The 26,997-nt window shown below is 37.4% G+C and overlaps 5 protein-coding genes across 9 annotated transcripts; 1 reads left to right on the forward strand and 4 right to left on the reverse strand.

The window, feature by feature from the left end:
* Window positions 1-592: 592 nt before the first annotated feature.
* LOC135165103 (endocuticle structural glycoprotein ABD-5-like) lies at window positions 593-2,016 on the forward strand. Its single transcript, XM_064126052.1, has 2 exons — window positions 593-740; window positions 1,535-2,016. Exons 1-2 carry the CDS (start codon window positions 729-731, stop codon window positions 1,841-1,843), a joined length of 321 nt encoding a protein of 106 aa, XP_063982122.1. The 5' UTR covers window positions 593-728; the 3' UTR covers window positions 1,844-2,016.
* A 1,443-nt stretch (window positions 2,017-3,459) lies between these two features.
* Window positions 3,460-12,290, reverse strand: LOC135165106 (anillin-like). Of its 4 annotated transcripts, none has more exons than XM_064126058.1 (10): window positions 12,012-12,290; window positions 11,839-11,939; window positions 11,216-11,345; window positions 10,906-11,100; window positions 10,024-10,379; window positions 8,579-9,059; window positions 8,184-8,461; window positions 6,571-7,542; window positions 5,286-6,187; window positions 3,460-4,011 (listed from the first exon to the last, which is right to left on the reverse strand). In XM_064126058.1, exons 2-10 carry the CDS (start codon window positions 11,854-11,856, stop codon window positions 3,900-3,902), a joined length of 3,444 nt encoding a protein of 1,147 aa, XP_063982128.1. In that variant the 5' UTR covers window positions 11,857-11,939; window positions 12,012-12,290; the 3' UTR covers window positions 3,460-3,899. The 4 variants fall into 4 exon arrangements, with proteins under 4 accessions (XP_063982128.1, XP_063982130.1, XP_063982129.1 ...); XM_064126060.1 differs by having other exon boundaries at window positions 8,579-8,745; window positions 8,833-9,059; window positions 11,839-12,290; XM_064126059.1 differs by having other exon boundaries at window positions 8,579-8,990; window positions 11,839-12,290.
* A 539-nt stretch (window positions 12,291-12,829) lies between these two features.
* LOC135165119 (odorant receptor Or1-like) lies at window positions 12,830-15,930 on the reverse strand. Of its 2 annotated transcripts, XR_010299429.1 has the most exons (6): window positions 15,526-15,930; window positions 14,945-15,340; window positions 13,723-13,927; window positions 13,512-13,667; window positions 13,035-13,158; window positions 12,830-12,953 (listed from the first exon to the last, which is right to left on the reverse strand). XR_010299429.1 is itself a non-coding variant. In XM_064126088.1 (5 exons), the coding sequence occupies exons 1-5, from the start codon at window positions 15,891-15,893 to the stop codon at window positions 13,105-13,107; spliced, it is 1,179 nt and encodes a 392-aa protein (XP_063982158.1). In that variant the 5' UTR covers window positions 15,894-15,930; the 3' UTR covers window positions 12,972-13,104. The 2 variants fall into 2 exon arrangements, 1 of the variants encoding a protein (XP_063982158.1); XM_064126088.1 differs by lacking the exon at window positions 12,830-12,953 and having other exon boundaries at window positions 12,972-13,158.
* Window positions 15,931-16,634: 704 nt separating this feature from the next.
* Window positions 16,635-26,908, reverse strand: LOC135165410 (uncharacterized). Its single transcript, XM_064126674.1, has 10 exons — window positions 26,475-26,908; window positions 25,173-26,411; window positions 24,716-25,090; window positions 24,265-24,469; window positions 23,578-23,740; window positions 18,928-19,303; window positions 18,032-18,427; window positions 17,206-17,410; window positions 16,994-17,149; window positions 16,635-16,774 (listed from the first exon to the last, which is right to left on the reverse strand). The coding sequence occupies exons 2-10, from the start codon at window positions 25,535-25,537 to the stop codon at window positions 16,721-16,723; spliced, it is 2,295 nt and encodes a 764-aa protein (XP_063982744.1). The 5' UTR covers window positions 25,538-26,411; window positions 26,475-26,908; the 3' UTR covers window positions 16,635-16,720.
* LOC135165118 (odorant receptor Or1-like) lies at window positions 20,397-23,551 on the reverse strand. The gene is made up of 5 exons (XM_064126087.1): window positions 22,390-23,551; window positions 21,503-21,898; window positions 20,970-21,174; window positions 20,756-20,911; window positions 20,397-20,623 (listed from the first exon to the last, which is right to left on the reverse strand). Exons 1-5 carry the CDS (start codon window positions 22,815-22,817, stop codon window positions 20,570-20,572), a joined length of 1,239 nt encoding a protein of 412 aa, XP_063982157.1. The 5' UTR covers window positions 22,818-23,551; the 3' UTR covers window positions 20,397-20,569.
* Window positions 26,909-26,997: the final 89 nt, after the last annotated feature.

A 26,997-nucleotide genomic window follows, 5' to 3' on the forward strand; every position in this document is an offset into this window, starting at 1 on the left:
GATAGATTGATGGAAGTCTGATGACTTGTTTACGATCATTGTTTTCGATTAATCGAAGAATGATTTAGCACTGAACTGAAGAAACGTGATTAAGAAGTCTATTGATAACCGACTGGAAAAATACCTTCAATCCCTTTCTAGAAACGTAAAAATATATTGTTTATATCACTCATAAGTGACAATAATTTTCCAACAATATACAATCATGAGGTTTCATCACATCAATTTTCATTTTCTTCTCTCAAAAGGAATGAAAAAACTTCGAAATTATGAGCCGCAGAAATTCTCTGTAAAATATATCACTAGAATTAGGTAAACAACAAAATCGAAGTATATGGACTGATTTACTTACGCACTCATTTAAATAAGTTTGCTTAAAAAATTATATATAAGACAATGAGAACTCTCAGAGACGAAAAGTTTTGTTTAATATTTTTCGTCACTGAGGAATGAAAGACCAGGGGTTACCTCCACCACGCCAATAGCAACCGACACCGTCATACCCGTAATCCCCGAGCGGTTGGAAGATGCACCTGGGATGAGTACATCTCGTAATCTCTTCACCTCATCCCAATGGTGGGGATTATGCATTTTCCGAGTATATAAAGGTAACGATTGCCTGCAATCCTCTGTACAGTGATGGTCTGCCTACATATTTTTACAAAGTGAAAAAAAAAACCGACAATTGTTGCCCTGTATATTTGATTGATTCAACGAAAGGTGTAATCATGGATAAAACGGTGGGTCCTCTTATCGCCTGCATCGGGAATTTCCGCTCTGCTCAGATGAAAAATAAAAAGAGAAATACATAAAAAAAAATTGAATGGTCGTCCTTCGGGCAAGTTTTCGAGAAGGTCCCTTCAGTGGCCGTCATAAAAAAACCCATTTTTTGCGCAATGGTGAAAGTGAAGACGCCTTATTTCATCTTCCTCGTATTTTTAAAGTTTAAATTTCATGGAGGCTTACGGCAATCGATAGTGGAATTATCATAAATTTAGTGATTCGGTCTTTGGGATTATTTTTTGTTGAAAATCTCTGCAACGACAACTTTTTTCCGCGATTAATGTTTCAAATTCATTGGTATCAAAATTTCACCTGCGTACTTATATTATAATCTATTTTTCTGTAAAATTTTCGTACTTCAAATATTAATGAATCGAATATGTCATTCATTGGACTTTACTGGTCATTAATATTAATTACTAGTTTTATTTTTCTTCTCGAACTGTTAGTTATCGAGTTTAAAAATCCATATTCGATTGAAATAACGTCGAAATGAACACGTCCAATATATTTCTAATAGATTGAATATATTCGCTACTTAGAATATAACAACTACTCCATCGCAACTTGAAGAGCGTCGGAATATCGATACCAGAATATAGTGTGAATTAACGTATCAATATATCATATCAATGCATCGAAATAATAATTGTCACGTCGGAATATTTATCCAGATGTTGATATATCAATATTTTTTTCTATTATGTCGAAAAACCCGTATAACATTATCAAAATGAATAACAAATTTCAGATATTGATTCTACTGATTGCACTAGCTGCAACTGCATATGCTGCACCACAAGGCAATCCAAACCAAGATATAACGATTGTCAGGGCTGAGGAGAACAACAGTATTGGCGTTGGTGGTTATCATTTCAGTTATGAGCAGAGTGACGGACAAAAGAGGGAGGAAACTGCTGAACTTAAGAACGAGGGATCTGAGAATGAGGCAATGGCCGTAACTGGAAGTTTTGAGTACAGGGGACCCGATGGCAAGACATACAGGGTAGATTACACAGCCGATGAAAATGGATTCCACCCGACAATTACGCTCGTATAAATTAGGGTCTGATTGACGCCGCTTCATGCTCTGGAGCAATCGTCGGGCCCGATGCCATTGGTCGAAGGATCAAGAAGTTTCTCTGATGTATTTTGTATCTGTTTTTTTTTTGATGGAGTCGAACAGAATAGCTGCGAGGCTCTGTTGATGGCATTAAAAAAATTTGAGCTATTTGTGGTTTTGTTTCATTGTTTGTTACACAAATAATTATAATCGTTGACTATTGATGCATATTTTTTTTTCTTGAGAGAATATATGTCAAGTGAAGTTATAGTTTTAGTCGCAAAGGGGTAAGATCGAGCGGGACTTTCGACAGAAATCTTCGGATCTATGGGAGAGAATAAAATTTATGTAATTACCGTTTTTGGAGCCTATCAAGAGCCATAAAAAAGAGCGTAATAGAAAATTTACTACCTCCGTTAAATTCCAAACTGTTAAAATAGTAAAAATTGACTTAAACGAGCTACTGATATTTGAAAATATCGAGAAAACTTTTTCTTGAGACGTTTCATCAGCTGCATAATCAACTGACATGCTTCACACCTTGATTGATTTATTGAAATTATTTGTTGTAAAATAGATTCACCGGTAATAATAGTCGTGATTGATGAAGGCATCCAGAAGTTTGGTAATTTCTGATAAATTTCAATTGATTACGTAAGAAGTTACGGGATATGATGTCTCGATGAAAGATATCTGCAATATGTAATACCGATGAGACTATTTTTTTTCGTAGTTTCTCTTCACAATTTTACACCTTTGGGCGATTATCTTCATCTGTTTTTTTATGATTGGATAATTCTGTTGCCTCAGGCCATCGTCGAATATCTTCTCTCTGTTGTGGCTTCTATCATTGCAACATCATTGTCCCTGAAATATATTTTCAATTATTTCCGGGTGCAATTGAGCAATTAATTCTAACGATAAACAAATCAATTTTCCATTTTGGATATGTGAATGAATTAATTAGAAATAAAGGAACGTGTTTAATGAATAAATGATGTTAAAGAGTTGTTTTTTCATGTGTATTCTTCGGCCAATGAAGTGATGAATCGAGAGATTTACGAAATTCTATAATTATGTTTTGAAAAATACGAGTTTTCCCTGGCTATATTATTACAACATCGTCGTCTCCGAGAGATTTTTCCAATTATTTCCTGGTGAAATTGAGCAAGGAGCATTGGAACTGGTAAACAAATCCATTTCTCCTTTTAAAAAAATGAATAAATTATGGTATTTCTTCATTTAGAACTAAATTTTAAGGCAAGATAGAATACTGGCATGAAATAATAATTACTTATAACTCATGTATTATTTGAAAAATGTATTGATGAATGGACAAGTTTGCAGAACTTTATAATTATTGTTTTTGGAAAAAAAGCACAATTTTTCTCCCATTATCCATAAATCTAATATTTATTAACGCCTGTCAAACCTGAACTTTGTTAATCCCTTCTTGAATGGACTCGACTACCATTCTCCCATCTCCACTCACATTACCCCCACCTGTACTCACCTCTCACCTCGTCAATTAATGAAATCATGTACCAAAGATGGATAAAAGTACGATGTGATTTAATCTCTCACTGGATATTGGATCACAAATACGCATCGAATAAGAGGTACGATAATATTTATTGTTTTAATTGCTCAACACAATACAAGAATATAAATGCAGTATAAAAAATCGTAAGAAAATGTTAGGCATCTATATAGTCATATATAGTTAATAGACGTACCGGTGATACAACACATGTACATAATCTACGATAAATACTGTTACGTGTATAAGATAATTAATCATACGATTTTTATATTTACAATAATTGCTCATAATGGGGCAATTCTGTTACGAATTGACGAAGATAGTGGAAAAAGAAAATAGAAATTATCGTAATTTATCATTGATCTGTTATTTATCGTAATCAAGGAAGTCATGGACTAAAATTTTCTAATTTACTATTCGGTTAAAAATGTACTTCCATGGTGATAATAATGGTATTTTTCTACCAAAAGTTCATCAGTAATTGTTTAAGTGTTACGTTGGAGAGATGATTTATGGGACTGCTGATGACATCCCCCCCCAGGCACGTATCAAGTTGAGAGTCTGATTCAGTTTCGAACACCACTCCAGACGCTCCTCCTTGGTGTCCGCAGAAATTAAGTGTCTGAAATTTATGGAAGCGATATGGTGATTAAGTGTTTGTCGTGGGGGTTCAATTAATTGATTATAAATTCTCCTTCACGAAGGGAAAATCCTACACATTTCTCGACCAGATAATGACTTTGTTTCAGGAAGCATTGACAACCTCGGAAAAAAAATTTGTAGTAATGTGGCTCATTAGCGAGACATGATAACAAAGTAATTGAAAGTTTTATTAACACATTTACAGCAGTGAGTACTGTATGGATTATATCACGGCTACAATAAGTGTTATTAGACAAGGCTCGTAATAAACTAATCGGTTGCTACGGTGAGGATTCAAAAATTAAAGGAGAAAATTTTACAAACAAGTTGATCCCTTGTCATCGATTTTTTGGAGATCTATCGTTTTAAATGTTTTTTTTTTAGCTACAACGTATGAGTACGGCTGTATTTTATGTCCAAAAAACTTAATTAAATTCAAAATTAGAATTCTCTCCTCTCCTTAATGTCCACGAGAATTAGACTTCTGAAAGGAACATGTTTCAAATTTATTGATCAGATAGATTCTACCTCGATACGATTTGACAGCCGTGGATAGAAAATTGGGAATAACGAGGTTCATTAGCTGGACATGACATCTGAAAATTAATGGTTTTATTCATGGATCTACCATAGTGGATACTATTTATATATATTGTATCACGACGGTTATATGTGCTATTATGCAATGCATGTAATGAGCTACACCATCGCCGTGATGCGTATTCAAAAAAAAAAGACCTGAAAAATTTACAAATAATTTGATTTCTTGCTCTATAAATTTTTCCTTTGGAGTTGCTGCGTTAGATTGTTTTACAATTAATTTTTCGAATAATGACCCTTCGAATTCCTTCTCCTAATGTAGGTAATGTAAATACTAATGTGAATGGAGCTATCTTCAAAGACTATTAACCTTTACATTGCACTAGGGGTCTGGAGAATCGCTGTCAAAACTTTCACAAGACAAACTCATTTACTAAAATTCCGAAACTATCTGAGCTTACATCCTATTTTCCCCGTCAGAGCTTTGATAAATGATTGCGCTACTATTGATAACTAAACGAAAAAAACCAAACCCTCAGGAGTTATCTATTTCTTGGGTTCGATCGACATAAAATGTTTGTTATTTTTTCCGTCTTAATAACATCATGAAACGACCTTTCATCACCGAAAACAAATCTTCTTCCCAAAGTTTCCATGACGAATAAAAAAAAACTTTTATTCTGAAGCAAAATTTGATAATGAAAAAACACTTACCTAATAGTTGTCAACGCTCCATTCCTCACTACTGTCAGACTCTCCACATCTCCCGGTTGTGCCTCTCTGACCGTCTCCAGCAGAAAAGTATGAGGTCTGGCGCAAATATCCCGAGAAACCAGACCAACATTTCGCGTAGATACCCCCTGCAGTTCCAGACTACCAATGGGGGTTTTCTTCTTCTCGTCATCCGGATACTTCCAATAAGACAGTGTATCCCCTTTCAGCAGGCACCATCTCCTATGCCAAGCCCCAAATCCAGAAACATCCTCGAACATTGTCAAGAAGCCCCTGTAGTCTACCGACACTGACAACTCACATCCCACATGCATCTGCAATTTGCCCTCAAGCACTGAGTTCCTGGGAGCTTTGTTCAGGGTGAATTGTTGTCTGCTAACTTCCTTCAGACTGAATACAACATATCCCGTGAGGGCGAAGGATGGAGATCGTACCGCATTTGGTCCAGCTGGTGACTGGACAGAAGGCATTATCAGCCTGCTCTCCTGTTTAAGGAACTTCTTTGGGGTCTTGATCCCCTTCTTTGCATTGCCACCTCCAGAATAACCCCCATGAATATGGTACTTCACCTCATGGGGGAGTATCTCAGCTCGCGTTTGAAATGAATAAACTTCTACGTTAATCTTAAAATCACTGTAAAGATCCTCGAGTTTCAACGTTGAAGGGAACCTGATGCACGAGTCACCGGGCTCAACTTGCACCACCTGCGTGGCAATGACGATATCGAGGTGCTTGACGAGACATAAAAAGTGAAGACGAACATATAAATCCATATTTCTGATCTGATCCTTGTTCAGAGGAAGCGTGATTGCGGAAATTGTCAGGGATCCACTCTCTTGTACCTCGGAAGCACCAGGTACACTCGGTCTTAATGTTCCCTCGACCTATTATGTACAACAATCCGAGAACAATTGGTAATAGATAAGTGTAACCGTTCCATTGAATTTTCGGAGGAAACTGAATTAATTTGTTGTTTAACAACAGTAAGAAAATTTATCCTGACTTAATAAGGAATTGCAATTAAACAGATACTAAATTATCGTGAATGCTCGAAATTGCGACAAATCCAAATACAAAAATCAAATCTGCGACCATGATGACTCTCTAATTACTAGAGTCATTAATTTCTAGGGGATGACCCAGTCCATAAATATAATTTTCGTGGGCTCATGCCAAATAAATGTGTATCCATTGCGCATTGAGATAATACATTTATAGACTCATAAAGAACAGCGGGTGTGCAATAAAATTTACCAAATCTACCTACCTTAAGCCTCTGGATTTCGTTGTGAGCCGCCTGACGGCGATGGGTCGCCACCAGGAGAAGTCTTTCCCCCTCGACCTGTTCCCTGGATCCACAGAACTCAACCGTAGCATTACAAAGATTCAATGCTTGACTCGACTGTCCAATGATAGTGTTCTGCTTGCACACCTCCTCCTTCAGTCGTTTAAGCTTCTCCTGCACGAGAAGAGCCTCTTGTTTATTGTAATCATAATTCTCCGAGTCTTGATCGCAATCAATCACCCTGGTAACCATTCTGGCGGGTGTTTTCGGGGTTTGCGATTGTTGTTTTCGGTACAAGCTGACTGAATGCATCAGGGGAAGTTTACTGTCACCATCGACAATGTAAGGATCGTTTGTACGCTTCGGCGAGGGGGTGACCTTCAGAGGTGATCTCAAGGCTGATCCAGTTGTGTATTTGAAGCTGGTGGAGGTCATCGAGGGACTCCCAATTCCACGATTTTGTTTTGGAGGGGTAGGACCTGGTGTGGAGTCCTGGAGAGCTAGACACTCGTCGAGATATTCATCCATTTCCTCTAAAACCGATATGTCGGACGTCGAGGAGTCCAGATCTGAGGAGATTGTTCGTTTCTTAGGAGTATTTTGCGTCACTACACGGAGGATACTCGTTTCGAAGCTTGTGTTGCCTTCGTAAGTCGCATCCTCGTCATCGGAGGTTTCATCAACTGTTGCAGTTTCCTGTTCTGATGTGCCGAGAGTGTACTCCGTATCCGTAGTCTCTGTCTCGGAGGACTCGAGATTCGTTAGGTCGGGATAGAGGTGACCTGGTTTAGGAGGGGATACTTTTATCCGTTTCACGTTTGTGAAGATCGGCTTGGGGGGCAGTGGGTGAGATGGAGGGGGCGAGTTAGGTGGTTGACGCTTCGCGGGAGGCCCACGGCTGGAGAGAGGGGTCGTTTTGGGAGAAGGAAAGGGAGGCGCTGGCGGCACGTGCTCCTGTGGGAGATGAGAGCCGTTAGTTAGGGGTCTTTCCCCGGTACTAGTCGCATTGGAGAGGGGGAGAGACAATGTTTGTCTTGAAGGGTAATAGCATACGATTAGCTTATCAAATTTTGGAATGAATTCCCGGCAGAAAGTTATCATTTCGAAGGTATGCCTCAAAATAAACACATGTGATGATGGAAGATATCACAAGCTGTATAAGAATAAAGATGATGAAATGAGAGGTAGATAAAATCATATACCACTTTAATATTTATGTGCACACGGTGTTGTAATGTGATCTACCCTGAGCGGTTCGCAGAATTATCCTCATCACTTTGAGGCTAAACGACGTGAGGATGGGCTATCAGTTAGCATAATAGTTTCAATTGCAGTTCTGCGAAATTTCAAAGCGACTGACAGCACCTAAATCCTCTGACGTAGAGGTTTTCAATATTTCATAGATCGGAAATGTAAAATAAAATTTTGTTCTCAAAATTCAATTGACCACAAAATATTTATCACGTCATTTAAAAAAACCTCTCATTTTCACTCTTGATTATAATGAATGAATTCATGTAGTTGGATGCAAATGGGACTTGCACACGAATAATTCATGGGACTGTACATGATAATACCATTGAAGTATGGTTTACCGTAGCAGGAGTGGGTTTCACAGGACAAACCGGTGAATTCTTCGGCGATGTATTGGACTCGGAATTTTTACGGATGCAGGAACCAGCTGCTGCTTGGGCCACTTCCTTATTTTGATTGAACCGAGATCTTAACATCTCCAACTCCCTTTTTCTCTCGGCCTGACTGTCGCGTAATATGTCATTCTCCAATTCTTGTTTAGGAGGACCTTGTTCAAAAATATGGCGATTTGCAAATGCAGGTTTCCCAGCGCCATTACGATTTGATTGGTCTGAAACAGCTGAAGGGAGAAGAATAGTAAAAAGAGAACTCAAACTTATGCATTGATGTAATAAAATACAATGAATAATTTTCATTGCTCATCTATTTACTAGTTTTACTATTCGCCTTCACTCACCTGAACTGACATTAGACGATGATTTTTCTTTCTCCATCAGCTTCTTAGCAGGAACCGAAAGCGTCAACGGTGCCTTTGGAATGAGCGCCTCTCCCTTGTTCTTCTCAAACAGTGCCATCCTCTCCGAAAGTGTCATCTCAGCGGGATCCTTGATCTTGTTAGCTACACTTTTTGATTCAAATAACGAAGCTTTGCTAAGAACTGAACCAGGAGATTGTACTGTACTTTTAGGAGAACCATTGTAACCACCAAACCTGCTTCTCCCATTGGTGATACCCTTGGACGTCTCTGGAGTCTTCGTTGATGGCGAACCGTTGGCCTTCGTTGAAGGCGAGGCCGTCTTTTCACTGGAGGAACTTACCCCGGGTGCCTTTCTCAATGGGCTTTCGCGGTTTGGAGATCCTTCCTTTTCCTGGGAACAAGCGTTGTAGTCATACACTAGGCGAGAATTGCTTTTTGTACGGGTATAGCCTTGAGCCTCCTGGAAAAGTTTTTTCGAACGATTCTTATTTACTGCTGAGGCTTTTTTGGATATTTTCGTGTTACACCTCTGTGAATAATTATTAGTGGTCGACTGGTCGATTGAGTGGGAAACAGACAGTTTGAGAGGACATCGGGGATTTTTGGAGTTCTGTCACAAATTAATTAGAATTTTGTGGACACGAACGACTGCTACAGTTCGGGGATATTTTTCAATGACAAAAGTATTAATTTTCGATTCGAGGAAATTATATCTTCCTGACGGAAGCGCGGTTTTACGATAATTGGAATATTATTAGGTCTCACCATTAGTCATCACAACTATCGTCATATAAACGGTAAAATTTTTTCGCCCGAAAATGAGGAAAACCCACACGCGATTCGGATTCTCGCAAAAAAATGGTATTTACAAGATTCTCTACTCATCGATTACAAAGGAATGATTTTGCATTGTAATTTTTTTCGGGAAGGAAATAATATACACTATCATTTGTCATTGATAACGCCAATTATCTCGAAGAGAATTGATAAAAAAAAGAAGGTCCTATGACATTATCTCCCTCCGTGGTTATTTTAGAGATAATTTCACCATTAAAATACTGAAACGCATGAACTCATTAGACTGAAATTGAATAAATCACAAAACACTAATTACGAAAATACTAATGGGAGAATGTTTACTGAATCGATATCCCGAAGAACTAGTTGACAGTGACAGTTTATGTTAAATAAATTATTATTAATGCTCATTCATTAGTAAGGATTTCTCTAAAAACCGTCTTTTACGACTTTCATCGTGAATTCTTTCACGTCATAGTGCCGCTAGAAATTAAAATGGTACGATTTTCGGTATTAGTTCGTTCTATCAAAAAATCATTTACACGGACTGTGTAAATGATTAAAGATGTGAGAATTATGGAAGATAAAAGTTACAATAAAGGGTGTATGATAAAACTAATAATTACCAAATTATCTAGAACATTTTTATCCCATTTCATTTGTCTCGTGGGACTCGCGGTTTTCTTCTTCGTATATGTGTTACTCTTCCATTTTCCATAACCACTGGTGCTGGGTTGAGAATCGGGCACAGCCTTCACCTGCTCGTTCATCTTCGCTTGAATCTTCTCAGCTTTACTTTCACCCTTTTTCACTAAAGTTGGATGGGACAAATCGTCCTCCCAATTGTTTATCTCTGATGCTAGAGCGGCCAATCTGTCCAATCTGGCTCCCCTCTTTGGGTACTTTGATTCTGTTGTGTTATCCTCTGCTGAAAATTGCTCCTCTGTTCGATGAATTGGAGAACTCAGTTCACGACTATCGTCTGTAAAGAGTGGAATTGATTTAAACGAATTATTTTAGATAAAATCTTTATGAAAATAATATTAGAAAAATGGGAAAAACCAAAGTAAAATTCACAGATTTGTTTTGCCTTCAGCTGAGAATGAGGTTGTGTTAACCTGAAAACGACTTTCGAAGACATGGAGGCTGGAGGACCATTCAAAAATTAATCGCGAACTTTTCAAGGGCCCCTTTTTTTGGCCCTCAATACGAGGCTCTCTGACAATTGAATCTCGATCCTCAATTTTCTTAAGACGGGTATAACCCTCAATGCCAATTTTTTTTAAAGATCATCTCAGTCTCAAATCGACGTTCTCACAAGCTGTGTGAGCCTGAAAACTCTTTGAGCTCTGATCGTAATCCCCTAATCGTTTGCATCTGGACCCGAAAACATCTTAAAGGCACATCTTATCTTATGTTATCTATCATTAATTCACTGTCAATATGACTTTCAGCACGAGTTCATGTACATTTTCGTTTTTTCTCGATGACTCAGTAGTTCACCTTACCTGAATACAATTTTCCCAATCTCTGCAGCTTAGATTTGGCATTCTTCGGCTGATTTTTTCCATTTTCTTTATCAGGAGTGACATCACGTTTGTTTATCTCCTCAGAGACCCTGTGCATTGACTTAATGGCATTTACTGTTGAATCTGATGATTCACTTGTCCTTTCTTTATGTGATTTTGTTGTTTCTGAAATTCCTGATGAATAAACCTTATTACACTCACAAAATTGATCATGAGAGGGAGAAAATGTCAGATGGATATCGTGGAAAACCAGGAGAAAAAAGAGATTTTTTTTTGTATATGAACTTACTCGTAGCTTGTAAAGCACTGATGGCATTGGCGTCCTTCAGTGGACTTCTCCTGGGCTGAACATTGTGACCTGCGTTCGACAATTTCGTGTCCAACTTTTCTCTTCGTGCTTTCGCACGTTCTAGCATCCGCTGCAATTGAATGAGATGATGTATTTTTGAACAGTTCTCGTTTCAGGGCTCTCGGACTGAAACTTCTTATGGCTCTATTGCATCGATTTAAATGGACTGTTAATGAGCCATTTGCCAAAAATTATTGTACAGAATTTTTTATCCAGAATTGTGCGGGTCACACGAAATTTGCCTTCCAAATTCCTAGTCTTGAAAAAAATTATTTTTCGTCAAGTGTCCCGCAAAATGTATTGTTTTAAATCGCAAAAAAAAAATTTAATCACGTCCACAATTTAGATCAGACTCCAATACACCCAAAATCCTCCTCCCAATACCTACAAAACCCCCCAAAAAAAATCTGGTTATCAAAACCAATAAAAGAATCTCCACCCCTTTTTCTACTCTCATCTGCCAAATTGTAGCAAAACTACATCACCACGTTTTCCCCAAAGAATTTCTCCCTCAAAGCTGCTGAAATAAAATCGGAAAAATACAGAGTACAACTACGCCTTACCTGCGTGAATGGGTCCATGTCAAAAAACTCCAAAATCTCGGGTAAATCAGCAATCACCAGCTTTCACTCCGTTTCCTTGTCTTGACGTGCACCAACTGCTTCTAATGGATTTCGGAAAGACACTGCAAATAGATAAATTCCTCCGAGAAACGGTCCAACCTGAAATGGCTTACGTTTGAACGACAACTGAATGGTAGAACCGAAATTGTCACCGTTGACGACCGTTACGTTCAAATGCAACCGCCATGTCGATTCAACGCCAAAAGTTCATCTGTAGGACCACTTGGCCTTATCTCGCAGACCCCGCCGATTTCCCTTGAAAATCGCCTTTCAACCGATCTCCAGACCCGAACAAAAATCAAAGTAAAGATTTATGGAGTCGGTGAGATTTTTCGCGGCTGATAGAGTGATGAAAATCGATGAAAATTCAAAGGTTTTTTAAATATGAAAAACCAAGCGTCCGCGAGTGGCGTACGAGACTGTCAACAGCGAACGCGCAGCATTTCACGAGTGTGCACGATTTAACGGGGAGGGGGACTCGGGTCCTTCCGTACGAGGGGCGCAGGGGTACACAAAAGATATTTACCATCGCGCCTCCTGTGTAACCACATCCTATTTTTTTTTACTCCAATGTGTGTGACCTTCCCCTGGAATATTACGAGAGATAATACTAATCCCTTTATTACCAGCGGCATAGACCTTTTTAGTTCATCAAAATTAATTGAAAAATTTTCCGGAAAATAATCAAGAATTCGAATGAATATTGATTGAAGATCATACACACTTAGAAGTAGTCGAGGGTCTTTCACGGTTTGGTATAGATCATACCATCGATTCAATAATTTTCAATCAACAAATTTATCAATTGAAAAGTTAAGACTTTCCGCCCTTGATAAAGGATACACTATTTTTAATTATTCCATCAATTTTCCTTTGAAAATGATCTTAACATTTTAACCGATTCCTTAAATGTTGTCTGCCTATGATATCGGGATTCAAACGCAGAGCTGATAAGGTGAAGAAATACATTGATGTAAAATTCGCCACTGGACCTTGCGATTTGTTATGTCGTTTGTTGTATAACAACATGGGAATAACTTGGAAACATGACGAGTCTAATCGATTGAGGATCTTATAAAAATTACTGCGTAATAATTAACGTGTTAATTAATACTTATCAATTGTTAAACAGTTACTTCTGCATTTATTCGTCTATGTTTCATTAATAACAATATCTCCCTCTAGTTTTTCAAACCCGTGTGATAATTAATCAGAAAATTGTTGGAGTAACGTATAAGCCGAGTAGGATTGTTTCAGGAGCTGAAAAATTCATTTTAATTTAATGATTACTTCAATCTCTTAATAAAAGTTCATAAAAAATTGACGTTCGAGAGGATCAATTTCTAATGAACTTCTTTTTTGTGTAATGAAATTCGTCGGTAACGATTTTACCGCGGGAAAAAATAGTCAGGGAACAAAGTCATTGGGAAAATTGTTATTAAAAAATATATCGTCCGATACTTTCATATCAGAACATTTACTTTGGAATCAAATGTATCGCATACGTTAATCAAGCTAAGAACATATAGCGGAAATAGCAGGCATTAGAATAATAGATCGACAGAGAAAGTGAAAATTTTAATTGTTATTTTGCTTCATATGTTATTACTTACATTTCGGAACGAGTTCAATGAAAGAGTGATGATATGTCCGCTCATAAATACGACTGGTTTCAGCGTTCGAGCCATCATGAGAATTAGATATTTTTGGGCACGATTCGTCAAGGTATACCACTTGGTATTGTAAATACTGACTGTCAGGCTTTCACACTGAAAAATAAATAATTAATGCTCTTTCCCCAATCATCCATGGTAATGACATTACTTCAATTGTTACTTCGTTTCCAAATGCGCAGAGCATGAAAATCTGCAGGAGCATCGATGAAACGTACATGAATAGAGACATGAATTGCGGTGAAAAAAGTGGAACTTGGGATATCATGAAAACACTGACGCATATAATTATTGAACTCGCCGAGTACTGTACGAAAATTATGGGATTGAAGATGGAATTTACCTTTTCTGACATCCTGAAGAAGAAAATCTAAACTTACACATTGTCAATTGAGAATTATCATCAGTAGTGATAACATTTTTTAATATTGACAGTCATTACAAGACATGTCATAAAAACCTATAGACATTTAAGAGAAACCTAATGAGTTCTCTAAACTATTCTGTTGGATTGTTATTCGACTTTCTACCAGTGCTTTTCTTTAGTGTACAGAAAAGTTAATTGAATTTGCTAATTTTTTTGTTTGATTTTCGGGACAAAAAGAATGAAAAAGATGACTCGAATTTGAAAAGTTACAGCCGACGTTTCCAACCATTTAGAGGAATCCAACAGAATTTGCCCATCACTTTAAAAAAGCTCTAGCTATTTAGCTATAACTTTTTGTTCGAACATTCAAAAATCGTCTACAGAAAAAGCGTGAGGGTCAGGGATGGACCCAGTCAGCCAATACTGTCAAACGGACGATTGTGAGGAGCAATAAAAAAGTGTTTTCTTTAAAAAGGGTTCTACCTGGACCCCATGGTACGTCTTTTGCATATATAATAGAAGTACTAGTCGTCACGGGTTTTACTGCGCCTCATAAATTCCGGACCCTTCAAATAAATCCTATTACTACTGTCAACGTACATACATTGGACCTTTTTATTATCTCCTGTCGACTCTCACAGGACTGAGGGTAAAGGTTCCCCGTAGGCAGTGGTAAGGCAGAACTCCTGATTTTGGCTGACGGGGGACTGACCATCGCAAAAATAGATCAAGGGAAATCTGCTACATTTTGTGAATTTTAACTCATTTTGGATGTGTGGCCTGTTTTTTCCTGATCTATCTTTTCCGTTTACCTTTTCTTTCAACGTTAATGTTAAAGAACGTTCCAAAATCGTTGTGTATAAAACCGAAAAATTGACGAGCAAATGGCTTCTAAAATAAAAACGCAAAAAAATCATCAGATTACGAACGAAAGGAAAAAATCGAAATTAAAAAACAATATGCTCTGAAACAAAATTAATATTAATATTAATGTATGCATATATACTCAAGAACAGACTGATAAAAATCCACGCAAGCAATAATTCGCCTCTCGTAAACATCAGCTGACTCTGAAGTGGTCTTCTCGGGAACCGATAGAACTACATTTTCAAATTCATCAATAGTCGTTCTTAGTCTGCACTTTAAGATATTGAATTGCGCACAGATCTGCATGAAGAATCCGGGTACAACAGTGTCAAAACCAATGTTCATATTCGCACCAGCGAAGAGACTGAACACTTGTAGGCTAAACGTGAACCAGTACACAATGGGATCTGAGTAATCGTAAGGTATCCAGGCTTTGTACGGTAAAACCCCAAAGGGTATTCCCTGAAAGAACGTCAGGATGCTGATGAGCCAAGCAAATACTGCCAAGTGTCCAGCGTAGAGGAGTGTGTATAACCTTCAACAGAAAAACCGTTATGAACCGAAAGATTTTCGTTCGGTTTAAATTGTCTGGGAAATTAGTTTCTCATTTCATTTTTTCTATTTTGGAAAACATGGGATTTTCTGTCGAATTATCCTTCATTCCACGCAACCATTTTCCATCTGAATACAATCAAAGACCTAATCAAAATGCTACGATACCTGATTTGCTGATTGAAATCATTTTGTATCGTCACCTCCTCCCTGCTGATTGGCTTATGAGGATACATCTCCAGAGCCGTGAGCAATCCGATAATTTCAGATCTTCTGGACAATATTACAATGGCCTTCACACAAATACTTATCATAGACAACAGCATGAAACAATTATTGGAGAAGTCCTGAACATCCTCAACTTCTTCGGTCACGAGGCTAAGGGATTCCGAAAATGTGAACCAGTGGATAATGATCACCATGAAGATGGTGTATGCTACGTAGATACGTGTCTTGATGCCACTGGAGTCCCATAGAATGGAAGGCCACAGACCCACACACTGAAGTGCTAAGAAACTATCGCGCAGGAGTACCATGACAATCACCTCTCCAGTGCCGCCATCAGCATGAGGGAATGCCGGTCTCCGCCAAGTCTGGGGGCATCATTTAATATTCTCCAACCCTCTCGATTGTCACTCTTCCCGTGTGTTCGTTTTCCACGCTCAATCCTTTGTTTATTGTCGATATAATAACGCTCGATATTGGGAATTCTCTGGGGACAGAAGAGTTGACAATGGTCTCGCAAATATTCAGAATATAAGTGGGGGTTTTCCTCGGGGAGAAAGACCGGGTACTCGGAAATTGAGGGAACTTCCGGTCAAGCAAAGGGGTGATTTTCATTGTTCCCATTGGGTTCGTAGTTTACCTTTTGTTGCTGTTGTTTTGGCGACTATAGACAGGGACTGGGGTGCACAGGGAATTGAGACATTTCCTCAGAAATAATTTGCCTGGTTTCTTGACTGGAGCTCAGCCCCAGTGTCCAAGTGGTCAGTGCTGAAGCAGGTTTAGGGCGTGTAGAGGGGCTATGAAACATATCACAGGGAAGGTGCAAAAAACATTTGTTTTTATGTGGAATGCGGAGATTTAAGGTGCAAGTATTTTAATCGAAATGTAAGTCGATTCAATAGTGTAATTCAGTGCTAATTTGTTTTTTTTTTGTTAATATGCTAATTGTCTGCAGGGTTAGTCTAGGATTACGATAGGAAAAAAATCTATTTATCCTCGAACTTTATTTTTCCTCATTGTAACCTTTACAAATGTATCACAATCAATGAATTAGAAAATCAATATCATCTCGTTCCAATGGAACTGAACTGCACCTACGGTGATGTTGGTTTAAGACTAGAGTTCTTAATGCGTAATATCACTTCATGGATTGTTGAAGCACTGTGTAAATAGAGTAGGAGAGTTTCAGGAGCTGAAAATAAAATTTAATCAATCTCATTATATTTAATTTTTTCAGAAGCATAAAGAAATAATCCTGGAAAATTATTGAAAACTCGACAAATCTGAAAGATCGAAGAATTCTCTAGAGTTTTGTTTTTAAAAAATTACACGATTCTTCAAAAATTTCTTAACGTGTAAAAATACATTTGTCTTGTTTCACAGTTTTCGCCAGGTGATCGATGCATCATACTTTAGTAAAAGATTGCAAGGAGAGAACTATTATGTATCCACTCGTGAACAGGATCGGTCTCAGTGTTCGGACCATCATGAGAAGCAAACATTTCTTCACCTTTTCAGGAACTCGGTACCACACGGTGTAGTATATATTCTGGATCATAGACTCGCACTGAAATATTATCATTAGTGTCAGTTAATTTTTCAGTTACTACCAACAACGATTACTTCGACAGTTGCTGCGTTTGCCGATGCACATAGCATGAAAATTTCCAGTACCATGCACCAGACGTATGTAAAAAGAGACATAAATTTTGCAGACGTCACTGGCATCTGTGACATTATCAAGACACTGACACACAGAATTATTGAACTTGCCGTGTATTGGATAAAAATTATGATGGTGAATATGGAATTTATTTTCTGTGCCATTCTGGAATACCATGATAAGCATTAATACCATTAGAATGTAGTATAGCATTTACATCGACTTGCCACAGGACTTTTCGACAAGTGCAATGTCAATCACAGAAATCGAAAACCCCAGTAGCAATGCGACAGTACAATATTTTTTCATAGTGAATTTCATTGTTGTCAGTCTGGGGAACAATCACCGGATTTCGAAATGTGAGTCAGTCCTCAAATATTATACATTTCGATACAAATGCAAAAAATAACACATTACGAAGCAAGAGCTTATGTGTTTGTCAATTACACGAGTCAGAAAATCTATAGCACATGTGTTTCATATAGAATATTACATTATTCCCTGCGTAAGAGAAGAATTACGCACGTGCTACGGTGCGTAATTCACCGTTTACTGCCTGGAGTGATGTAAAATACTTTTTAGCTCATGAAGGGTTTATGGCATGAGCTGAGGGCGAGTGATATGCTCCCACTACATAAGGAATTTTTTCCAAGAGTATCAAACGATATTTTTCTGCACTGAGTAAAAAATGGGGCTTTGCGCACGTCCCACGTCTGGAAAATCCCATAATTACAGGATTTCATATGCGGGGACAATGATCAACATTAAATTTGAATACTAATGTACTCAAGGATAGCGTAGTGGTACTTGGTGCAAGCAACAATCCGCCTTTCGAAGATGTTTTCTGCTCTCCTTTGAAGGCTGTCAGGCTTTGAGCTGAATTCTATCTTAAATTCCGCAATTGTTCTTTCCAATCGACATCTCAGAATATTGAACTGGCCACAGATCAGTACCATAAATCCGGAAATGAGAGTGTCACAAGCACTGACAACGTTCGCTCCAACAATAACAGTGGTCATTTGTAACCAATAGAGGAACCAATACATTTTGGGGGCTGAATAATCCCAGGGTATCCATGCTTTGTACGGTAAAACTCCAAAGGGCAATTTTTGCATGTATACGAGGGTGCTCATGAACCATACTCCGATTTCAAATTGTCCGGCATAGAACAGAAAAATCAATCTCCATTACAATTTATGGACTATACAGTACATTGATTTACTATTAAGCCAAGCGTTATTCATAGAGCCCTCGACGCACGAAAAAATTTTACTAGTAATTATCGATAACTATTATTTCCAGAGATAATTTCACCGATAATTACACTGAATTCTTGAAGGTATCATTTGCTATCGGTCGATCGCATTGAAACATTCAATGTCATTCTATAGAAAAATAGAATTTTTTTTATTTTACTTTTTGGCTCAAGTTTTACACGTTTTTCTTTATTTTAACTTTCGCTTTTTTCATAAAATATTTTTTATACTCGATATTTTCGTGAAAAAACTAATACTTTGTGAACCTGTAGAATTTTGTGTTAAACTATACCGAAAAAAATATAATTTTCAACAAACGTGCATTAGAAATCCAGTAAAATTTTCCATCGAATTCACCAAGTTTTTCGATTAAATGCTTTCGTGCGTGATGTTCCACAATTTTCCGACAAATTATAATGTACTTACCTTATTCGCCGATTAAATTTCTTTTGAATTTTCTGTTCATCCACGTGAACAGATGTGTGTGGATAGTTATCGAGTGCATTGAGTATGTCAATGACTTCCTCTCGCTTGATTAAAATAATAGCTGTTTTCCCACTCGCGGCTATCATAGACATAAGCATAAAACAATTATCAGCGATATCCTCAACACTTCCAATCTCTGACAAGCTAAACACTTCAGTCACGATGAACCAATTGATCATAGCCAGTATGCAAATGGTGTAGAGGTGGTAAATCTTGGATTTAACACTATTGGAGGACCAATGAAGTGGAGGCCACATGCCACAGTACTGAAGTAGAGTGAAACTGTCCTGAAGCGCTTCCATGTTCTCCCCTTGAGCTCATCTGAAGCTATGACGGGAGGAACTCAGTGTAAAGCCAACGCACCTCATTTAATATTCGAGGCACTACATGTCATTTAAACCACATGTCGATATCCCACGCAAATTTCTCCCATCATATTGTCATCTAATTTATCGGCATTGTGCAATAGGAGACACAACGGCGCGTTCATTGTATTATTGACGGAGTTTCGTTTAACTCTGCCTGTCCTCTCATAATGTGAAGCTCCAGCGGACAAAAGGGGGTGCATTACTGAAGACTTTGATGGAAATATTCAACTTCCCGGTTCTTTGTACGACAGATCGGTTTTAGCGCACTTGGGGTGGAAGAAATTAGTGGCAAATCTTCTTGGTACAAGGGATGAATTGAAATTGCACAAAAAAACTGTCTTATTTGCTGCGACTATTGCAAACATTTTTTTTAAATACAATTCCGGCTCTTTTTCTGCATCTTTTTCTTGGGTTTATCAGCGTAAAACATGTACTGAGTTCTTTGAAGGATAGTTCTTAGAATTCGTTCCAATGTTTCGTAATCGAGATCAAAGATCAATACGATAACAGTAGTAATTATTTCAACTTATTGGAGTTTACATTTCAAACCGTTTATCAAAAATTAATTTATAGTGGATTGAATAGGTCTTTGTACGATTTGTATTTCTTTTATTCTCGTGTTTCCACTTGAGATTGGAAAACATTTTTATTGGTGAAAATTCTGATAAGTTTGGGGCCTGATGTGTATGCTGAATTTTATCGGATCTAAACAGAGGTGCATAAGTGTGACCATTCTTAATGTGGCTCATCAAGTCCAGGGTGTCGTAGTCCTTTAGTCGTTTTAGTTAATTCCTCTAAGGAAACGAACCAGAGCGGTTGTGCCTTTCGAGCGTATAAAATAAAAGAGAATAAAATAACATTCACACTTTTGAATCATAATAACTTTCCCATTTCTAATACAACTTATATAAAAATTCGCGAAATTTTCCGACGATAAAGCGGACCCTTCCAGGTGTTAATAAAAATAGGACCTAGAAATCCATCGTATCGAGGGACAACATCACATCATCACTATCGCTTTTTCTTCATTATTTTATTTTTTACATCGTAATATACAGCGGAAATATTCTCAATCCATTATTTATTCTCTTATTTGTGACTGTAGGGGTTCATTTTACCCCAAACGTCTCGTCTTAACACTGCACTATTGAGATACTATCATTTGGACAACAAATCACACCTATCAAACTATGACGAGTTCTTATTTAATAACATTACTTCATAGAATGTTGAAGCACAGTATAAACAGAATATGAGAGTTTCAGGAGCTGGAAATATTTCTTCATCAATATAATTGTATGATAAAAATACAGACTCTTGTATATGCAAAAATTCTTTTTTATTTCGATTCTTTCGAAAGACGGATAAGTGAAAAAATGGCACGTTAGGTTTTATCATACTTTGGCAAAAGACTCCAGCGAAAGAACGACAATGTGTCCACTCACAAACACTATCGGTCGCAGTGTGCGGGCCATCAAGAGCAACAGGTATTTCTCCGTCCGGTTAGTTAACCGATGCCACTTGGTGCAGTAAAGATCCTGGTTCAAGTTCTCGCACTGAAATAGTACTTTTCAAGTCGCTATAAATTTTGATGCTTAGAATAATAAATATTACTTCTATAGTTGCTGTATTCCCGGACGCACATAACATGAAAATTTCCAAGATCATGCACCAGACGTAAGAAAAAAGGGACATAAATTTTGGAGATGACACTGGTATCTGCGACATTATCAAAACACTGACACACAAAATTATTGAACTGGCCGTGTACTGAAGGAAAATGACGATACTGAATAGGGAATTAATTTTAGTGGCCATTCTGAAATCATTGTTGAAACATTAATTTCATTGGGCTATTGAAGACATTGAGAGAAACCATTTGTTCTTCCAAAAAATTCTGCCAAAGAATAAAGTTTGCATAAAACCCACACGAAAAATATTATTAGAAAAATATGGCGAATTATAGAAAATTCTGTTGATGGTTATTTAATTCTAGACTAGTTATTCTATTGAATTAATTTAGTTCAAGTAGATCTATCCCACTCCATCGAATATTTTTGGACAGAGCATATTATTCGTTGACAGGAAAAGAAATCTCTCAGTGTGTTGGGCACACAATAATAAATATCGAATTATAACTGATTTACTCAAAAATAGCACAATGGTACTCGACACAAGCCGTAATTCGTCTTTCGCAGATTTTTTCTAAATCTGATCGAATTCTCTTCGATTTTGAGTCTGCTTCGATCCCAAATTCCTCGATTACCCTCTCCAATCGACATTTTAGAATATTAAGCTGGCCACAGATCAGTATCATAAATCCGGAAATGAGAGTATCAGAAGCGCTAACAACGTTCGCTCCAATAATGACAGAAATCATTTGAAACCAATAGAGAAACCAATACATTTTGGGGGCTGAATAATCCCAGGGTATCCATGCTTTGTACGGTAAAACTCCAAAGGGCAATTTTTGCAGATATACGAAGATGCTCATAAACCATACTCCAATCTCCAATTGACCAGCGTAAAGTATAAAAATCAACCTCCATCACATTCGCTAATAAGACATCCCTACAAAATTCTGACTTTTCCTTCCCTTCACTAGTGTAAATCTGAATCCGCTCTCGCTGTTTGTTTATGAATCACAATCCATTTTTTTATAATTTGGTTCTAATCCAATTGGTGTGTAGATTATCATTTCATTAACTTTCGAATTAGTAGTTATAGAGGGATTTGAAAATTTACCACTTTTTTTTCAATTTCCCCAAACAGATTCACCATCACCGGAATAAAAGTTATCCAACGCGACTAGTTCAATTTTTAAGGATTTAATATATATAATATATTAATTTAATTACATAAATTTTGTCAGTCTGTATAACCACTACACCACTACACTATGTAAACAAAAGTTTATCAAGAAATTAGTCCAATTCTCTATTCACTCCACAAATGAAAGGAAGGAAAGCACTAACAGGAAAGAAAGAAACAAAATTTGAAAAAAAAAGTTTCGTAAAAGTTGTACAGTATTTACCTGATACGTCGAGTAAACATATTCTGAATGTTCTCTTCGTCCACATGCATAGGTTTGTGTGGGTAATGATCCAGTGCATTGAGTACGGTAATAAGTTCATCTTTCATCATCAAAATGATAATACCTTTTCCACTTGCAGCTGCCATAGACATGAGCATAAAACAATTATCAGCGAAGTCTTCAATGCTTCTGATTGCTGACAAACAAAACAGTTCAGACACGACAAATGCATTGATCATAGCTAGTATACAAAAAGTGTACAGGCTGTAAATCCGGAATTTGAAACTGTTGGGAGACCAATGATGTGACGGCCACATCCCACAGTACTGGAGGAGAAGGAAACTATTTCGAAGTGATTCCATGTTGCCTTCCTGAGTGCACCTGGTGCTATGGTGCAGAGAGCTTCGTGTAAAGTCGACGTATCTCATTTAATATTCGAGGCGGTGTACGTCGTTTAAACCAGATGTCGATTTTCCCCGCAACTTTTCCCTCTCATATTGCCATCCAATTTTCCACAATTGTATGACAAGTGACACAACATTATGACCATTTTATGATTGGCCAATTTACTGGGAATATTCTGGTTTAGAATTCTTCCACGACGTACCATTTTCAGTTCTCTTGCAGTGAAAATGGACAGCAAAAGCTTGGAGCTTTTTAAGAAGTAAAAATCGTCCTTCATTGATTCGTTCATAAAAATGTACATCATTATTTATAAACAACTCTGATTAAGGAACATATTTTATTATTTATCAAGAAAATTGCACAAAATTTCTCACATTCTTTAAAAAAATGTGATCCTTTAAATTGTCGTCAGATGGGTCACCATCAAGTGATTCAACCTGATCATCCGAATACTTAATCCATTATTCTTCATATAACTTAACCGACTTAATGTTAGTGGCAAGTCTTATTTCAAAGTCTGTTGACGAATGACAGTGTAAGCTGAGTAGGATTGTTTCAACAGCTGGAAATAATTCACGATCAGAAATGCGTTCACAAGTATGAAAAAATTATACCCAACAACCTGGTGAATTCTGTAGAAAATGAATTAATTTCTTGTTTTTCCGAACTTCCAATATAAGTCAATTCAAGAAATACTTTAATTTTATTAAAAAATTGGTGCAATTTTCTAAAAAATTCCCTAGCTTGCTTTACGTAATTTTATCCCATAGGAAATTACGGATTATCGTACATTGCTGAAGGAGTTTATAGAAAGAACAATGATAGAGCCACTTTTGAAAATCACCGGTCGTAACGTGCGCACCATCATGAGGTTCAAATAGCTTCGTGCGCGCCTACCCAAATGGTACCATTTCGTACTGTAAATACTCAGTATTATGCTTTGACACTAGAACAAATCATAAATATTTAAATTCAGTGGTTCGTCGTTCATTCGTTTGTCGGTGAATTTCCAAGGTCATCGGTAGAGTTCAGAGGCTCATAAAACGATTGCAGATGATCGCTCAAATACATTTTGTCAGATACGAAGAACAACTTTTTTCAAATTTCATCGAATTGGCTTTTCGTTCTTCCTGAACTGTACGTTAGACTCCAACAAAGGAAGACAAGTTTCTGTTTTACGATTGGTCTATTGAATCAATAAATTTGACGACTATCTATGCAACAACTCGCTGAATGTGCCATCAGCTCAACCGAGGACTTTCGAAATTTGCACAGGTCATCCCTTGGGAGGTAACAGAATGCAACTGGTTTTTCAAATTTCCGGCTGAACGCCGGAAATATTTATACAAATCAATGGACATCATTCTCCAGAAGATGATGATGACCAGCAGTCAAGCTGACTTCAAAATTTTTTGACAATATTGAGAAGAGGGTGGCTTTCTGTTACCCCCAGTGAGACAACTATATTACTTCCGTAGTTGCTTCATGTGCCGAAGCGCAGAATAAGAAAATTTGCAGCATCATACTCATGAGATATACTGTAAAATACAGCCATTGGGTGGAGAAAGGCGGCATTTGTGATACCATGAAGATACTCAGACAAATGATGAATGAACTCGCTGAGTACTGAACGAAGATTATGCCGCTGGAGACGGAATTTATTCGCTCAGATATTCTGCAATGATTGGTAAGTTATACACGCATTCATTATCAAATAATTTTAAACGAATACTTAGGAGTTAAAAAGTTACTGCTGATTACACAATTTTCATAATAACCGTTTTTGTAGGGAACAAAATTTCTCCATGAAAATTCTTCTATTGCTTCTGGATTTGGAATTTTTTATAAAATGACATGTTTAAACCTGCGGTATTTTTCAAGCCCCGATTTGGAAAAAAATCTAAATGAACATGGTACGTACTCAAAAATGGCGCGATGATACTGGATACAATGGATTATTTTCTTCTCACAAATTTCTGATGATTTTGTGCTCACTTCAGACTCCGATTCATCAACTGCCTTCTGCAATCGACACTTCAGAATGTTAAACTGCGCACATATTAAGGTGTAAAATCCAGGCATAACTGTATCACTTCCAATGCAAGTATTCGCCGAAATAATTGTGATGAACAGTTGTAGGCAAAATGTGAACCAGTACAACTCAGGTTTTGCATAGTCATAAGGGATCCATCCTTTGCATGGTAACACACCGAAGGGTATCCCTTGGAAAAAGGCAGAGATGCTCATAGTCCAGATCGAACATTCTATGACTCCACCATAAAAAAGGGTAAAGAATCTTCACATGGAATTATCTTAATAATTTCCACAAATTATTAATGATTTAAAAATAATTCAATGCAAGCAAAAAAATTACTCACCTGATACGTCGATTGACTTTTTCCTGGATCCTGTCCTCCTCGACAGTCATTGGCTTGTGGGGATAGACTTCGAGGGTCTTGAGAATGTCGATAATTTCGGATCTTCTCAGTAGAATCACCATGGCTTTCACACAAGTAGCAATCATCGTGAGTAACATAAAACAAATGCTGGAGAAATCCTCGATATTATCAATGGAGTCGAAGAGACTCAGTGTTTCAGATATGGTGAAGCAATACATCATAATTAATATCTGAATGGTGTAGAGCCCGTAAGCTCGTGATTTAAATTTATTGGATGGCCACCAAAGCGGCTTCCAAAGACCAAAGTACTGGAGTTGAATGAAATTCTCTCGAAGTAATACCATGATGTTCACCCCTTAACTCTACGAAGTGGTGTACTCCTCACCCTCGGCAGAATGTCGCCAACTCAAGTCATTAAATATTCTAGAGACATTATCCTATTTTCGCCAGATGTCGATATGCCACAGGAATTTTCAGTGTCGGTTTGCGAAATAAAACGTGAACGGTGTTCTTCATCCCTTCTCCGGGTAGCGTAAGGGTGATTCATCTATTATTGATGGAGTGACTGGAGCTGATTGCTGTGGTGAATGTAGAATTCTTTAACAAGTCCAATTGCACATAATTGCGAGCGGACAGTTTCAATTGTTCGATTTTTGTTCCCCTATGCAACTCTGCTATTTTCATTTCCATGTGAAATGTTTCCCTGCGAACGAGGTGGAGAGAGATATCCAGAGAGACAAGTGCATCATATATTGGCCGGGGGTTTAGTGGAACATCGCTTTGAGATGTGAGAAAAAGTTAATACAGGTTTGAAGTGAATGAAAATTTCTTGCGAATTATGACAATAATTCTTATGGGAATGAATTGAATTTGAAACAATCCAGGAACAATCTGAGAAAATCCATGAATTTTGAACAGAAGTCATACGAAAAATTGTCACTTTCCCAGAATTCCTAGTGGAACACGAATATTTAAAGTAAAAGTAATGTGAATTTTCAGATGTTCCCTGAATTTTTCTGAATTATCACAGAATAATTGATCGAGATAATCAGATATTTTATTTGTTTTTAGGAGATTTAAACAGAAATGCAGTGGTATATTTCATTTTTCAATCCCAGGATGTCCTGACCTCGTGGTGGAAATCGAACAAAATACAAATTTTCCAAAATGTGATACGGAACTTGGAAATCGAAACGTTGAACAATCTACAACAAAAACCTACAATTTCGGTGAGTCGCTTAATCCATACACAAAGAAATATTATGAGTAAAAATTACCTACCTATTTACGTAGTCTGTAAGTGCGTGTAAATTCCTTGGTAGTTTCCGAAATGGAAGATGATAATTTTGAATCTATCATTTAATTTTCTAGTCCACTACGAAGAGTACGAAAAATTTAGATAATTTTTCTGTAATTAGTAAATGTTAATCAAGAAATGTGTATGACATCCAAATAAATACTGTAATTACGAATCGCTGATTGGGGTTCGAATGAGTAGGAAGGAGACGTCCAAACAAGTGTAGGTGACTTACGCTGGTGGCAAATAACTAAGGGACATTACTAGGCAGCAATTGAAATCACCTCTTCACAAATAATTACTATTTTTTGACTGCAGTTATCAGTTCGCGCTCTGCTGGAGCACATTATAAGCGGTATAGGAGTGTTTGAGAAGCTGAAAATAATCCTCATCAGTATATATAAAAAATCATGTGCTACAACTCACAGCATACATTACTGAAAGAACTGAGTGAGAGTACAATTATATGACCGCTCTTGAATATGACTGGCCGCAACGTACGAACCA

The sequence above is a fragment of the Diachasmimorpha longicaudata genome, chromosome 8, assembly GCF_034640455.1.
Source record: "Diachasmimorpha longicaudata isolate KC_UGA_2023 chromosome 8, iyDiaLong2, whole genome shotgun sequence".
Classification (NCBI taxonomy): Eukaryota; Metazoa; Arthropoda; class Insecta; order Hymenoptera; family Braconidae; genus Diachasmimorpha; species Diachasmimorpha longicaudata.